A 16984-nucleotide genomic window follows, 5' to 3' on the forward strand; every position below is an offset into this window, starting at 1 on the left:
CTTTGGCTTCCAGGTTATATTAATTTCATGCAAACCATTCTCTTTATGTTGACAATGACTGGACTTTTTCTGCACAGACCCCTCTTATACAATAAACATTTTGACTTAATTTCTACCTTTGGTCTGCTGTTCTTTTTTCTCTACATGCTCTCTTTAGGCAATCCCCTCTCCTCTCCTGGTTTTGACTAGAACCCATGTGGAATTGCTGACCCCAATCTATCTTCATCTCTGTTTCTATCTTCTGTATCTTCATCTGTATCTTCATCTCTCTGTTTCCCCTTACCTTGAGACCCACAGATACAAGTACCTGACAAACACATTCATTCACATAATCACTGACACTTCAAAATCAATATTCTCCCCCCAAAATACTTTTACATAAATGTTCATAACAGAGTTATTCACAATAGCCAAAAGATGGAAACAACCCAAATACTCATCAATGGATGAACAGATACTTGAATTGTGGTATATAGACACAATGGAAAATTATTCAGTCATAAAAAGGAATGAAGTACTAAAACATGCTTCAATGTGGATAAACCTCAAAAACATGCTTGGTGAAAGAAGCCAAACAAAAGAGGTCACATAGCATATGATTCCATTTATATGAAATATCCAGAATTGGCAAATCCATAGGAATGGAAGGCAGATTGGTGGTTGCCAGGGTAAGAGATGGGAATGGGGAATAATTGTTTAATGGGTAATTTTCTAAATTAACTTCCATGTAGCATACAGTGTTTATTAGGAGTAAATAGAGTAAGTAAAAGAATAAGTAGTAAGAATGTGTCCCTTTGAACTTGCCATGTGTATCATTGTGATAGTCAGACTCCAATATGGCCTCCAATGCCCCCCCTTCCTTGTACTCACATTCTTGTGTAGTCAGTCCCTTGCCACATTGTAGCTAACAGAATGTGGCAGAAATGGTAATGTATCACTTTTGCTATTAGACTATGAAAGACACTGCAGCTTTTGTCTCTCTAAAAATATATAAATGTGTACATATATTCACACACATATAATATATATGTATACATGTGATATGTGCATATATGTATAATATATAATACAGCATATATTATATGTATACACACACGTACGTGTGTGTGTGTGTGTATGTCATGGACAGTCCTTTTGAGAAATCCACATGGAGAGGAAATAAGGATGCCAACCAACAGCCACAGTGAATGTAGAGCTTGAATGTCAATCCTCTAGCCCCAGTCACACCTTCACATGACTACAGTCTCAACTGACAGCGAAAATTCAGGACAGACCCTAAGCCAGAATCATTGAGCTAAACCACTCCCAAATTCCCTACTCTCAGAAACCACGTGGATAATGTTTGCTGTTTAAGTTTTTACATTTGGGGTAACTTGTTAAGCAGCAATAGGTAAGTAACATAATTATTAAAACTCAACGGTAATCATGGCAACTATTGGAAGCTTAGCCCAACAAAAGACCTTTTCAGGGAATACTGTTCGATCACCAACATTGTTTAGATTAAAAGGGTGTGTAGTGGTGATATAAAGCATATTGATTTTCAGTAGCTTTCATATTATTTTTAAATTCCCCACAGACAATTTACCACCCCCTTATAGCCCGTACCCAGAATGGACTGCTCCCACTGCTCTCATATATCTTGGCTCTATTCTAAGTCATTGTCATCTCTTCCCTGGCAAAACTGGAGTTTCTGTGTCTAGTCGCCCCTATCCCTACTGATTCTACCTACCATACTGAGGACAATCTAATCTTTCTAATTATAAATCTGACCTTGTGACTCACATTGCAAGTCTGTATAACACCTCTCAATAATTCCCTTGTGCCTTCAGAATAAAGCCCAGGTGATTCTCAAGGCTCTACATGTTGCTTACGTAGAAAATATAGGCAAGTTTCACTTGTTGCACAATAGTGTTCTAATAAGGTTGCCATGATTGGGTCCCCACCCTAGCTTTTCTGGCCTCAATCCCTGCTCACCTCTGCATGTAAATGGAGTTATAAGCCATTGTGAAAGATTTGTAGTTCCCCAAGCATGCACATAATTCTTTTTCACATTCTGATCTTTTGCTTGACATTCTCTATCCCCATCAACTCTACTCCAACTCCACTGCAGTTATATCCGTATTTACTTAGTAAATTATTCCGCCCCCCACAATTTATAGATAAAAAGTATCTCTTCTTGGAAAACTTCACTGGACTTCTGAAGTCCAAATAAAGTGCTTCTTTCTTATCTAGTTCTGCATACTCTATAGCAATTATACGTTTACATGTCTGTTTTCTCTACTAGACTGAGAACCACTGAAGAACAAGATACTCAATTCATCTCTAGTGCCCTTTTGGTTACTGCAGTGTCAAGACACCCAGTACTACACAATGCAATTAATAAATATTGAAAATTAAAGCAACAATACCAACAAAATCATCCACTATCACAACATTCTAATGCACGCACTATTATAATTTTTACACAAGTACTTCCATATTTTTCTAGATAATAATTTTATGTAAACTATCAATTTCAATCCATAAAATTTGCACAGTTCAGTACTCTGCATTGATTTTTCACTTTAGGTAGCTTCTCTTACTTTCTGTTCAAGCCCATTAATTTTTTCTTCTGCAATGTCTTTTCTTCTGGTGTTGAATTTTGTAAGTTCTTTACAAATTTTGGATATTAACTCTTTATCAAATGTATCAACAAATATGTTCTCCCATTCAGTGGGTTGTCTTTTCATTTTGTTGATGGTTTTCTTTGCTGTGAAAAGATTTTAGTTTGATGTAGTCCCATTTGTTTATTATCTTTTTGTTTTCCTTGCCCAAAGAAATATATCAGGAAAAAATATTACTACAAGAAATATGCAAGATTTTGCTGCCTATATTTTCTTTGGCAATTTTCTATTCAAGTTTAACATTTAAGTCTTTAATCCATTTTCAGTTTATTCTTGAGTATAGTTAAGAAGGTGGTCCAGTTTAATTTTTTTTTTTTGCATGTATATGTCCAAATTCCCCCAAACCATTGATTAAATAGACTATCTTTACCTCATTTTATGTTCTGGTCACCTTTGCCAAATATTAATTGATTATAAATGTGTGGGTTTATTTCTGGTCTCTATTTTGTTCCAATGATCTACACATGTTTTTTTATGCCAGCACTCTACTATTTTGATTACTATGGCTTCACAGTACAGTCTAACATCAGGTAGTGTGCTTCTTCCAACTTTGTTCTTTCTCAAGATTGCTGTTGCTACTTGGGGTCTTTTGTAGTTCCATATACATTTTTGGAATATTTGTTCTAGTTCTGTGAAATATGCCTTTACCATTTTGCTAGGAATTGCATTGAATCTATATATTGCTTTGGGTAGTATGGGCATTTTAATGATGTTAATTCTTCCTATCCATGAACATGGTATATGCTTCCACTTATTTGTACCTTTTTCAATTTCTTTCTTCAGTGTTTTATAATTTTCCAAGTACAGTTCTTTTATATCCTTGGTTAAATTTATTCCTAGATATTTTATTCTTTTTGAAGCAATTGTGAATGGGGTTGTTTTCTTCAGGCTTTTTTTTTTTTACATATAAGTAAGTACAGAGCATTACTGTAAGTTGAATATACAACATTGTGTGGTTTTCAGCTAAAATGTGCCTCATTCATGCTATTATACATATTTATTTCTTTCCTTCCTTTCCTGCTTTCTTCTTAATTATCCCTTAAAAACAATTTTTTCAACATAAGTTCTTTTCAAATTGCTGGCAGCGTCCTTCATTATTGCTAGTGTTTCTGGGGTGATGTCGGTGGCAGAGGTGGTAGAAGAGGTGATGAGGGTGATGGTAGGGCTGGGAGAAAGGAGGAGAGGAGGGAAGGAGAAGATGAAGGATAAGAAAGAGATGAAAGAAAGAAAGGGATGAAAGGGAGAAAAAAAAGGAAGAAAGGAATCTTAAAGGAAACTCGATCTAAATAGGAGAGTAGCATTAAACACTATTAAATATACAGTCTTTACTATCAGAAGTCTGTGGTTTCGCTTTAAATTTTTAACATCATAAAGAGCTACCTCAAACCAAATATTGACTATCTCAGAGTCTTGTTTTTTTATTTATAAAATAACTAATAATGACTAATACTTTTATAGTGCTTATTCTGTGCCAAGCACTATTTTAAATGCCTTACCAATATTAACTCATTTAATCATCTAAACAACTGTATTTTACACCTTCCCAGCATAGGAGTGGAACAGCCAGCTTTAAACCTAGGCAGTCTGACCCCAGAGTCTGTGCCCTCAGTAACAATTACCTACATGGATTTCAGTGGGGATAAAATGAGGTAACTCCTGGGAGATGGTTTTGTTAGCTAAAAATAAATTTGTGAAAACAGTTTTCAAAGAACTTGTGAGGGCCATGATGGTGATAAAGTGCAGGTAAGATGAGAGGAGGTCTTAAGAACAAAAACAAAGTATTGCTGAGAATTCCACTGTAAGTTACAACATTTTTCAAGTGCTGAAGAAGCTAAAGATGATGCTTCCCTTGTGTGTTTTTTTCTCCCTCGGTTTTCTAGTTCTACAATAGCATCAGTAGAATTCCCAATGCCTTCCACTTTGACCTGCTGATAGTCTATAATACCACAGACCTCATACTCTGATAGAATTTACAGTCTTGAGGTTTTATTTTTATTAAGTATTTATCTTGATCTGGAAGTACATGTTATATTTCATTTCAGTAATGCATTGAAGAGTCTGTTTGTGTATATACATAAGCATGTATAATATGCACACTCACTGGTTATATCTCAGGATTGTTTGGTAAAATGTCACTTTAGGGCATTGTTCTATCTCACTTTTAAATATTAATATATTTTTTAAAAGTCTCTAACATCTAAGAATTGAAACTACTAGTTACCTTTAAAGTTGATTTTTTTAAAAGAAGTGAAGAAAGGCAAACTCTGTTTTCTCTCTGCCTCTTCTAATACCTCTTTAGCAGTTCTTCCACTGGTGAGCAACTGGAAACACCTCTGGTTAAAGACAGCCTCACAGTGTTCATAGCCAAGGCACATTTTCTGGACTTCTTCTGACTGTCATGCCATGAAACCACAGCCTGCTTCTCATGGGCATCTAAACATATTGCTGCAGAAGTCAGGCTTTCTTTTTTTTTAATTTAAAGATTTTATGTATTTATTTTTAGAGAGTGAAAGTAAGGGAGAGAGAGGGAGAGAAACATCGATGTGTGAGAGAAACATTGATCGGTTGCCTCTTGCATGCCACCAATCAGGGACCTGGCCTGAAACCCAGGCATGTGCCCTGACCAAGAATGGAACCAGTGCCCTTTTGGTCTGTGGGATAATGCTCAGCCCACTGAACCACACCAGCTAGGGTGAGGTCAGCCTATTTTAAAAAGTGAAATTACAGTTAAAAACTGACCCTCAGTAGGCACATGCTTAATGACATGATTTTGTTGGCCCTCTTAAAAACATTTTAAAAAACTATTCCATTAAATGATTTCTATCAAAAGCATTTTAAAAACCTGGAAAGCAAAGGAAAAAAATTAAATCTATGTTTAGGAAATAATGGCCTCTAAAAATCCAAATCTAACAAAAAGCAGCTCAAAGGACTGCTGGTCTAGTTAGGAAATAAATCAGACAATAAAGTGACATATTTTTCCCCTTCTCATTCAACTGCTTACTCCTGTAGTTTTTGTTGAAATTTTAGTTATTTTGTTATAATACTTATTAGCATCCTGTTTACAAACATTTGTAGATAAGCTAATGAGTACAAATAATGGAACCATGGTTACTTGAGGAGCAGGGTGTGTCCTTACTTGACTCTAGAGGTCATCAATAGTTCCTCACAGTTCCTTGCATACTGATGGTGCTTACTAAATGCTTACAGGATGAGGTAATTAGTTATTAAATTATTTTTTTATTTTATTTATTTTTAGAGAGAGGGGAAGAGAGAGAGAGAAATATCAGTGTGTGATAGCCTTGATGAAGCTGCGTTGAATGGAAAGAGTAAGAATGGACCAGGTGAAGAAGGGAAAAAGATGCTCTAGCCAGGTGGATCAGAAAGTCAAAGCGTACGACAATATGGTGGTGCTTGGACAGAGCAGGCATAGAGGAGGAAGTAACTGTAAGCCAAGAGGTAAGGTAGTGGGAGGAAATGAACCCAAATAATGGGAAGGGTCTGGTCAGGAAGGAAATTGTGATCTGTAATTTACAAAGAAAAAAAGAAGTATGAATTAAACAGTGCTTCCAAACTCTGGGGGAGGATAGGGATCACATTCTGAGAATTTTTAAAGTTTGTGTTTCATTTAACTGAAAAAATGTTTAAGTATATTACTACTTAAAAAGATAATAAGATTTTAGTTTCTTATGACAAGGCTCCACAAAATACGGCCTGAGAATAAACATCTGAGAAGCACCAGGCTAGAAGATTTATATATAACCTTCTCTGAAGGCTATAAAACAATCCCTTACTCATGATAAAACTTCATTGTAAATTATAACCACTGATTCCTTTCTATCTACATTCTTGTTTGTTTAACCCTCTAAGAACACTACCATATATGACAGTTACAATTATACCTTACAAATATTATGTGGCCTCTGACTTAAGTGTTCAGTAAAGGTATTACAGATATTACCTAGTTATCCAGTGTGCAAGAAAAACTACTCATCGGATCAATAGTTCTCCAAGTTTTGCATGCAATTTTTGTAACGGACCTAAAGCCCATTTCCAACTCACTGATGCTCTAGCACAGGGGCTTTTTGTAGCAAAATTTCTAATTTTATCTTTCAATTATTTCAGTACTCCCAGGCAGATGGCAATAGAACAAAGGCATTAATCAGTGCTAATTTGTTTGGTCCACTTCTGATTAACCGCAATAAAAAAAGTTTACCTTTGGTTATAATTGAAACCAGATTGCAGATCTTGGATGGGACAATTTGTGCCTCAGTCTTTAACTTGCTGCTCCTTCTGCAGGGACACAATGCTTCACCTCTCACCTCACACAAGGTTCTTATGGCTGACTCATTCTTACTCATCGTGTCTCTTGCCTGTGGTTTTCCCTAACTACTCTACTGAAAATGTCTAACCCAACTCCCACAGTTTCTCTCCTCCCACTATCCTGTTGCTTTCTTCATAGACTTCATCACAATTTATCATTGTTTTACCTTTATCTCTCACTTAATCATAAGCTCTGCCCAAGTGAACTGCAAGTCAATTGGATCCACAGTGTCCTGCACATATAGGGTGCTTCTTAAACACTGCTGGAGGTGTAAATGTATACCTTCTCTTGCAGAAGATTGCTCAGTGGCTCATCCTCTTCTAGGGGTCATCTTGGCACAGGTTTCATTAAGAATTTTTCACCAGCTTCTTCTCTCACACATAATAAGTATGGAAAACACATTGTAAAGAATTTGTTTCTGTTTTTAATTGTTTTAAGAGCAAGTTAAGGTTTCTTAGAGAAATATTTGATCCAGGCTTGAACATGAACTACACAATTTTACCATGCTAGAAAGCAAAAAAAAAAAAATCTATCAAAGACTATTGGGGTCTGGTAAAAGACACAACACAGGAGCCAATTCAAAGGCTTTCCCATTGGCTGAGGATGGAACAGTTTGAGGATCGACAAGAATAATGATTGTGATAGATTAAAACAAATCAAATGTATAAAAATTCACAAGTTCAGAATGTTTCTAAAATTGGTTAGTTTTGGAATTTCCTATGGCATGACTCATTGTTCTGAAATGGGTAAAGAGGGGAAAATTTATCTGCTTTTTTGTACTAATCATATTTCAAGTTAACCAAAGAGTTGAAGGGGGAAAGTTCTTCACCCTAGACAATATCCAACTAATAAGTGCCTAAGGAATAACAAAATTATGAAAACTATAATTTCATAATCTCTAATAAAAATGGATTGAGATAATATGAATAACTATTAAAACCATGGGCATTTTTAATGGTCAAGTCAGAGTGATAAAATCTGAATTTTTTATCATTCTTATCATCATTAAAAGTGAGACAACCAGCTCTGGCTGGTGTGGCATAGTTGGTTGGAATGCTGTCCAGTAGATTGAAAGGCAGCAATTTAGATTCCTGGTCAGCGCACAGGGCACATACCCAGGTTGTGGGTTCGATCCTCAGGTGCGTACAAGAAGGCAACCAATCTATGTTTCTCTCTCTCCCCACCCCACTTCCTCTCTCTCTAAAGCAATGAGAAAATGTCCTCAGGCGAAGACAAAAGGAGAGTTAGACAACCAAACATTATGTGTCTTCTGATGTGATATGATGCATATCACATCACCTATGTGTGTTTAATGCCACCTATGAAGTATTCTTTGCCAATAATTAAACCTCTAGAACTAACCATCACTGTATGTGACACCGCGAGGTTGTGAACAGCCATGTGGGAAATTCTGTAGGACAAGTGACTCCATTTCTTTAACAAATAAATAGCAATTTAAAAAGTGAGTGTATGTGTGGGGTGACACTCTCAAAGACACTTAAGAGATATATCAACCAAATTTAATATGTGGACACTTTCATCCTGATTTAAAGTAATGAACTACAAGAAGTGATTTTTAGATAATCCAAGAAAAATAAACAAGAACTGGGTATAAGCTGATCTTAATGAATTATTGTCAATTGTGTTAGATATGATCATAATATTGTGTTTTTAAGAAGTTCTCATTTGTCGGAGGTTGATATTAAAACAGTTGCAGGTGAAATGATACTGTTTGGGATTAGCTTTAAAATATTGAAGAAAAATAAAAATGTGTGTGAGAAACATAAATGACAACATGTTAATAAATGTTGAAATTGGGAGTTAAGAACAAAGGGGTCATTATTTTATTCTCCCTGCTTTTGTATGTTTGAAAATGATCATGATGAAGATTAAAAGCTGAGTTTTGTTTTAATAACATGTTAGTATAAAATACAACAAACATACAAGAGTCTATGAACCACTTAAAGAAAAATATTGTAATAGATTCCTACATATCCATAGCCCAGTGCAAAACATGAAGCATCATCATCTCTACAACTCCCCTTCCGTCCCTTCCTGAACATCTACCTGCTCCTTCTTCTCCCTCAGAGATAACCACTATTCTGAATTTTGTATTGTAACCCCCTTATTTTTCTTTATAATTTCTTTTGCTACTAATGTGCCTATTCTTATACAACTTACTGTTATTTTCTATTTTTGAACTTTCCACAAATGGAATCATGCTTTAAGTTGACTTGCTTCCTCAATGTCAATTTTGAAATGATTCATGTTGATCATTTCACTTTTAGCTGTAGTTTATTCATTCTCACTGCTGCAAGTGTTCTATTGTATGCATATACCACAGACACTTTACCCATTCTACAGTTGATAGACATTTGAGTTATTTTCAATATATTATAAACAAACTTGTATGTTTCTCATGGTGCACATATAGAAGAAATTCTTTGAGGTATACACCTACAAGTAGAATTACTGTCATAGCATATAATGCAGATGAAATTGGGTAATGCCAAACTGTTTTCTAAATTGATGATTGTACCAATTTATGCTTCCTCCAGCAAGCAATGTTTTTAAGATTTTTCTCTTTTACACCTTTACTTACTACTATTTTCAGAATGCTTAACTTTCGCCAGTTTGGTGAGTGTGAAATGGTATCTTATTATTTTAGTTTGCATTTCCTTTAACACTGCGAACATCTTTTCATATGTTATAAGGATACTTGTGCTTCCTCCTCTGTGAAATACACATGTTCATTCTTTTGCTCATATTCTAACAAGTTGTTTTTCCTTTTCTTATTGATTTCAAGGAGTCCTTTATATATTCTGTATGTTAACCTTTTGTAGTTATATAGATTACAAATAACTTTTTTGTGGCCTGCCTATTCATTTTTTAATAGAATTCTTTGATGAATCAGTGTTCTGAATTTTAATATAGCCAAATAGATCAATCTTGCATCCTTGGTCACCTTATTAAAGAAATCTTTTCCTACCTCAAGGCTATAAAGGTATTTCCCTATATGGTCTTCTAACAGCTTTATAGTTCTGGTTTTTACATCTAGGTCTTTAATTCACTTGAACTTTTTTCTTCTCCTTTTGTGAGGCAGGGCTCCAATTTCATTTTTTCCATATGAATAGCCAATTGACCCAGAATCATTTATTGAAAAGCTCATTCTTTCTCCACTGCTCTGCAATACCAACTCAGTCATAAATCAAGTGTCTACATAATTGTGGGTGTGCTTCTGGGCTCTCTGAAACAGGCTGAATTTTCATCAGCCAGAAAACAACGAGAACAGTCTAAGTTTGGTAATTTCCCTTATCACCTCAAGCCTAGAACTTCTGAGATTGCTCTTAAATTGTTCCCTTCCATCAGTCACTCCTCCAAACCATCACTCCTAGTCTGAGCACACAGTTAGTTTATGTCAGCCCTCTGCTTAAAAATACTAAAAGGTATCACAAAGAAACAATATAAATAACTATTTTAAGTTCCCCAAGCTACACAGTTAACAGCTCCAACCTTCAGATTAACATTAACATCAAGAGTGTCCATGATGTAGCAAATGCTCAGTAGATACAAGTGTCCTTATAGGATTTCACATAGGTTAACTTAATTTTTTAAGGGAACATGATTTGCCTTCTTCCATAACCAAAATGTATTCATATGCACTCATATTTAGTTTTGTCAAAATGTATAACCTAGGAATTTATCTAAATCATATAAATGTTTCAGTTCACTATTTCATTGTTTAAAAGTATCTTACTAAATCTATTTTGAAATGTAATAATATAAAAACGTCACTGTTTAACACAATCTCATGCATTCCATTTCAGTTTGATTTACCTTTGTGCTGTTAAGAAAGCAGATTCCTGGAAGACCAAACAACAAAATAAAGTAATCGAGTTCCATTTAATAACAAATGCGTTTTTCATTTCATTTTATTAGATGTGCAAGAACTCCAGTTTGGACGTGCTTTCTTACTCACCTGTTTGTAAATTTTGGTATTATCTCTTTTTGAACTAGAATATAAAAAGTCTTCTACAGGCAGCTTCAGGGACCAATTAACTCCATTAAATTATATCCAGTTATGTAGTGAACTGAACCACTGCTGTCTGGGGCTGTCTAGAGCTGTGACAATTAGGAGATGGAAAGAGGCAGAAAAGAGAGAGATTGATTTTATATGTCACTGAAGCACACTGCAACAATATGCCAGCGTGACTTTCAAAATGGCCTTAAATATTCCAAACTCAGGGAGTTTCCTTGCTCCTGAGTGGGAGTTGACAGACTGTCTGACAGCATTAGAAAGAGGCAGGGAAAAGCTGATGTCTATATTGCGTTCTCTAGTAATGATAGTCTGCCTTTTAGCAGCATTTCGTCTTTAGAAGAATCTATTTGTTGTGAGGGGTGTACGTGTCTCTGCGTGTGCCCCAGCTTTGCCTCCGCTTATGCAGAGAGCATAATTTCACCTCTTACACGTGGGAAAACCAACCCGAAGGACACTAACGCTCCCAAGGTCACATAGAAAATCAGTGTTGTGGCCTGGGGGGTGGGGATGGTTGAGTGGGGGTGAACAGAACCTAGGTGTCCGGACTCCAGCCTTGTGATATGGGCACTAAGTCATTTTTCCTTCTCTCGTTGAAAAAAATCATTGGGCCGGGGAATTGAGAGATTAATCAGATTTCCTCCTCTTTCCCCTTACCTCCTCTCCCCCTTACGGAGATAAAAACTCAGGAGAGCAGACGAGGTGTCCACTCTGCAATTCTTAAGCTGAGTCCCAAAAACCCACCTCCACCCCGACACAAAGCAATCCGAGACCCCGGGTTTCTGTGCGTCCAACCGCGAGCCTGGGAGGTGAGGAGTGGTTTAAAACTCAGCCTTCACCTCCAGCGGGTCCCGGCTTCCCGGCGCCCAAGCCCCGCCTCCGTCCGCCCTTCCCCCCACGGCCTCCGCACGCCAGCCCCTCTCCCCTCTCCCAGTCGGGCGCACCCACCCCAGATGCCGACTGGCACCGATCGCAGCCACCGCCGCTGTCGCCGCCGCACTTTCCACTTGTATTGATCACCTCCCAGCCTCGCTCAGCCTGCTCGCCGGAGCGGAGCTGCTGGCGCGCCAGCCCTTGGCAGCCCGGGAGCAGAAGGGCTCCAAGGAGGCAACTCCTCGGGAGCGCTCTGTCCGGGGTGCCCTCTGCGCTCTGCAGTGTCTTTTTCTCTACCTGGGAGGAGGAGGAGGAGGAGGAGGAGGAGGAGGACGTCTTGACCGGACTGGGAGGTGGAGCAGCGGCAGCCACCGCCGCCGGAAAGGGAGAGGCAGGAGAGATCGAGACTTGGAAACCCGAAAGTGCCCGCGACCCTGCCCGGCAGGCTCCCTTCCAGCTTCATGGGCAAAGTGTGGAAACAGCAGATGTACCCTCAATACGCCACCTACTACTACCCCCAGTATCTTCAAGCGAAGGTAAAGGAGCGCAGGGGTTGGGGCTCGGGGGCGCGCGCGGCTCGGGCCCGGGAGGGGCGCGCGACCGACCCCCGCCTACCCCGACGGAGTTGCTGGAAGGTTGCTAACTATAGCGCCGGCCTGGGCTGAGCCGGGCGGCGCGGGGGCGGCGGCTGCCGGGGGAGCAGAGTGCGGAGATCGGGTTACAGAAAGCCGCGGGGGGAGAGACTAGACAGGAAAGAGCCGCCTGCCCCTTCCTGGCCCTGGAGGCGGGAGGGTCGCGGGGCTGAACGGCGCCCCGAGCCGAACCCCTCGCTGAGCGTTGGCTGCTCGGATGCCGACGCCTGGGCCCGCGTCAGGACCCGTTGGCGGCGCCGCTTTTCGACCCCTTCTCCTGGGCCCCGCCCTGCGAGCTGTAACTCTTGGGTTCCCTAGAGTGGCTTGGAGCCTCCCGCCCTTCGGGGACGCCCCTCAGCCTCCCGCGCGCGCGGTGTCTGGGGACTGGGGGGCGGAGAGTGGACGGGACCTTTTCCTCCCCGCCTGCCTGGGGCCCTAAGCGCCCGCCCCTCGCCTTGATCTTTATGCGGTGTGGCACTTCACCTGGTTACCGACTTCTACTTTTACGCTGGTGTTTTGGGTAGGAAAGTGGCCAAAGTTCACTCAGCGTTCATTGATGTCTCTTTTAATCGTTCCTGTAGCTTTTTCGAAGGAGGGACAATGGGCAGATTTCAGTGTAGAGAGAGAAGTGACTTTGTCTTTAGTTTAGAAAAATACTACCTTCTGTGTTTACCACAGATCGATTTCCAATGGTGCTTTCTCAAAAGTGGCCTTGGCATACTCTTAGGTAACACAGCTGATGACATGTGGCAATGCAAATTGCGACTGGCTTTCTAGGGTCCCTGGGTACTTGGTTAGTGGGCCTGTCTTATTTTTTCAAGAATTGGATGCCCCTGAACTCATTGAAAGCAAAACAAAAACAAAACACGGGGTCCACAAAGAGTGAGTCTTTCACTGCTTTGGAAGCTTCTTTGACAGTTTGCACCAGCCTTGCTCGACAATCAACATCTCCTATCAGGATTCCAGGCGCCCCTCTACATCACAAAAGAATCAAGTATGGATGCAGTGTCTGAACTTTATTTGGGAGGTTGTAATCGTGCCCTTCTTGCTGGCAGACGGCATTTCTGGCCTGCTGCAAAGAATCTCTGATTCATCCTTGAGAAGCTTTTATTGCTTACAGTGTGTGTGGTCCATGTTATGCACCTACAACATAGTATTTGTCCAAAAAGGACACTTGTCAGCACAGAGACCAGACATTTCCTAGCCCTCAAGGGCCTCATTCTCACTCCCCTCAATTCTTATTTTACTTTGAGTCGCCTGAAAGCAGCGAGATGGTAGCAGCAAGGATATCCATTATTCAAGTCTGTGTGGTCCTTAAAAATTTGTTTTTCAGGGACCAGAGCGAAATGCCTGCTTTTTGCGAGCTATATGTAAATATAAGTTCAAAGAAATTTTGAGGTGTAATCAGTGCACTACTTTTTAGATATCATATATGTTTAATGCACTTGTTTAAATTATGCAGCACTGGCTAAAGGACAGCCTATTCAACACTTAACTATATAAATAATAAATACATACACTCAGGTGAAGAAAAAAGGCTGTGTTTCTACAGGCACATTCACCTTAGTAATTTTTATGTACCATTAAGTTAGAAACCAAGTACATAGCATTTAATATAGCTAATGCAGTGCCATTTGGCTCTTTTTGCCCCTTAAATAATTGAAGAGAGAGACAAACGGCAAGAGCCTGCTCTAGTAATTAGGGTCGGATCCCAGAAAGCTTTAGGGCCCATTTTCTGAAAGTGTACTTCCTGCATAAAGCATTTAATATTGATTTGTGTTACAGTAAATGACATTCTCAAAACATATCTTGTGGTTTCTATTATGAAATCTGAAATCCTATTACCCTGAATCTCTTTGTTTCCGGAGAAGGACATACATACTCACTTGACCTATATAACATGGTATTAAAGTTTGATAATTAAATCTAAATTCCCTATTGTAAAGTATCTTGATTATCTCAAAAAAGGGGCATCTCCTAAAATGTAAAGTGACTAGTTACAGATTCTAGACAAGCACAGTTGGGAACCCATAGGCCTTTTTACTCCCTTACGTATTTGTTGGTATCATGGTAGTGTGAGTCATTTTTAAAAATAGATACTTCTTTTGATTTTTAGTTGAAAAACAAGTGTTGCCTAATCTACCTAAAGAGTTAATAAAGTCACTTAGAATCTGTTGTCTGCAGTGATGGTCCTTGTCTGTGTGTGCCTGCGTTTTCGCCTTCCCGAAGTATGGGATAGAAAACATCATTGTGTTTAAAGTACAGTGATGTATTCACTAGTCAGAGTTGCTTTGAAACTTCTGTCTGGAAGCAGTATCAAAAACTGAGGAATGACATGGTGATTTACAAGCAATTTTTGACTTAAACTTGTGATCAAGAGATGGATGTGATTGTTTTATGCCGAGGAAGAATAAGCGGATGGGATTTCTTCCCATCAGAAGGAGTAGATACCAATTAACATGGCTCTTCAAAATGAGTTTTCTTACTATAGTTTTGTAAAAGCTAACATTTGCCAAATTATTTTTTTTGTATTAATCATTCAATCAGAGTCTGTTTTAGAAAATGTATTTAGTACTTTTTCCCCCATAAAAACATATTGGTCACTTGTATATTTTGTTAGCAACAAAAAATATACAGAGCTATATTATAGCATGTGACCATATTGGTATGTTTTGATCTCCGATAAAATTATCAGAGAAATAAATGCAGCTGCATTAAACACTAAGTAAACTTGAGGAGCTGTGGAAGGGCAGCACAAGGGTGGAAATGAAGGAAATTGTGAAATTTTCATAATACCTTAGTTTGGAACAACGTAGGTTTCAAGTCACCTGATTTTACATGCTTGTTGGGTTTTTTGTACCTCTGTCAGACTGGCCTTACCGCAGCAAATTCTCTTTATCACCTGACACATTCAAGCTAAGATGTAGTTTGATATAGCTTCATGTGTATAAGCATACATTGTTCTAAAGGATTTTCTGAATTTTATAAAATGACTTATGTTAGATTATGAAAAATTAAATTTGGTATCCACTTTGAAGCTGCACAGAGATTATTCAGTGTATTTTTTGCTGAAGATGTGTTACACAGTTTCAAACAATGGCTATATTAATTTCACTTGTTGTGGAAGCAACCCTTCAATTGTGGTCTGTTTATTTCAAATATACTACAACTCACCTAATGGCCATTGCATGTATGCAAATATTTATGAGAATTGAAATACTCTTTCTTTGGAAGAAAGGGAAGTACAAAATGTACTTTATGTGATTACCTAATTTTTGTTCCAGCTGAAAACAATTTGACAAGTTTGTGATCTTTGTTTATAATTATCAACATATTTCTGTAAAATATATCATAATGAAAGCTTTACTTTTAAGTTTTACATATACCACAGTATTGTTTTTCTATACTAAAGAAATGCTTGTTTCTAAACAAAAGTTTGTTTTAAAGCTATTTTTGTGTAAGTGTATGCCAAGGAACATACCTGAACTGAGATTCAAAATCTGGAAAATAATGAGTGATATACTTTGGGATTCTACTAATGAAAGATACTAGAACAAAACAGTTTTCGTGAATTGAATTTCTGGGTGCATTAACATTTTGCTGAAATCCTTAACTTTTACTTAGTTATAGCCAAATGAATATTGCGTCAGTCTGTTTCTCCAGGAATTAGGGGTCAGGATTTGATACACAGAACTACTGAGCCTTTTAAGGTGGATTGGAGGTAGGGAAGCATGATATTAAGACTTGGAGTATTTTGTGTATTAAGAAGTAACCACATTTATGAGGTGAATAAAGTTTGCTTAAATGTATTAATACAGTAATGCAATGTTTTGCACAATGAATGCTCATTTTACCTGGGTGAGTGGGGTATTGTGGCTATCTGGGAGTGGTGTAGGAAGAATGAAGGTCATGGAAATGTTAAGATGAAGATGCATTATGATGCAGTATTTTAGCACCTGTCCCCTTGGATAGCTATTTCTTTGGAATTTTCCATAATGAATATTATTTTTTTATATTTGGGGAGCAAAATTTTAAGCTGCTAGAAGACAACAGGAAGAGGTACTAATTAGAGGTAAGTGAAAAGAAGTAGGAAAGTATTCAATCATTTAGTATCAGTATAAGTAAACCTACCTTACAGGTTTGGTTTGACAGTCGTGGCTTTGAATTAAATTCAGATATGGGTGACTTTCATGTAATACACTTTTAAGAAAAAAAATTTTAACATTACTGATTTGCTGCTCAGACTTTGTATTTTGCTTACTGGTGTATTGAAACTATAAAATTACCCCAGCATACTTAATGAGTACAGAAATTTTAAGTTATGGGTCTTATAGCTAAAAACAAAGGGATCTTTTTTCCTTTTCTTTTTACTCAGGAGGGAGTTGCCAGAAAAGAAAAAAATTTTTCCTCTATCTGCTTAGTCAGTAAAATTCATGCAAGGAAACTCTAGAATGAAAGG

The 16984-nt window shown here is 38.1% G+C and overlaps 1 protein-coding gene across 5 annotated transcripts in view; it reads left to right on the top strand.

Moving 5' to 3' along the window:
- The first annotated feature begins 11920 nt into the window (after positions 1 to 11920).
- The window catches only part of RBMS1 (RNA binding motif single stranded interacting protein 1), a 204356-nt gene continuing 199292 nt past the window's right edge, over positions 11921 to 16984 (top strand). For all 5 annotated transcript variants that reach the window (XM_045845013.1, XM_045845394.1, XM_045845239.1 and 2 more), the window contains exon 1: positions 11921 to 12429. In XM_045845013.1, the coding sequence (XP_045700969.1) occupies positions 12355 to 12429 (75 nt within the window). In that variant the 5' untranslated portion in view covers positions 11921 to 12354. The remainder of the gene's footprint in view (positions 12430 to 16984) is intronic.

The sequence above is a fragment of the Phyllostomus hastatus genome, unplaced genomic scaffold, assembly GCF_019186645.2.
Source record: "Phyllostomus hastatus isolate PE091 unplaced genomic scaffold, TTU_PhHast_1.1 phas_contig_1, whole genome shotgun sequence".
Classification (NCBI taxonomy): domain Eukaryota; kingdom Metazoa; phylum Chordata; class Mammalia; order Chiroptera; family Phyllostomidae; genus Phyllostomus; species Phyllostomus hastatus.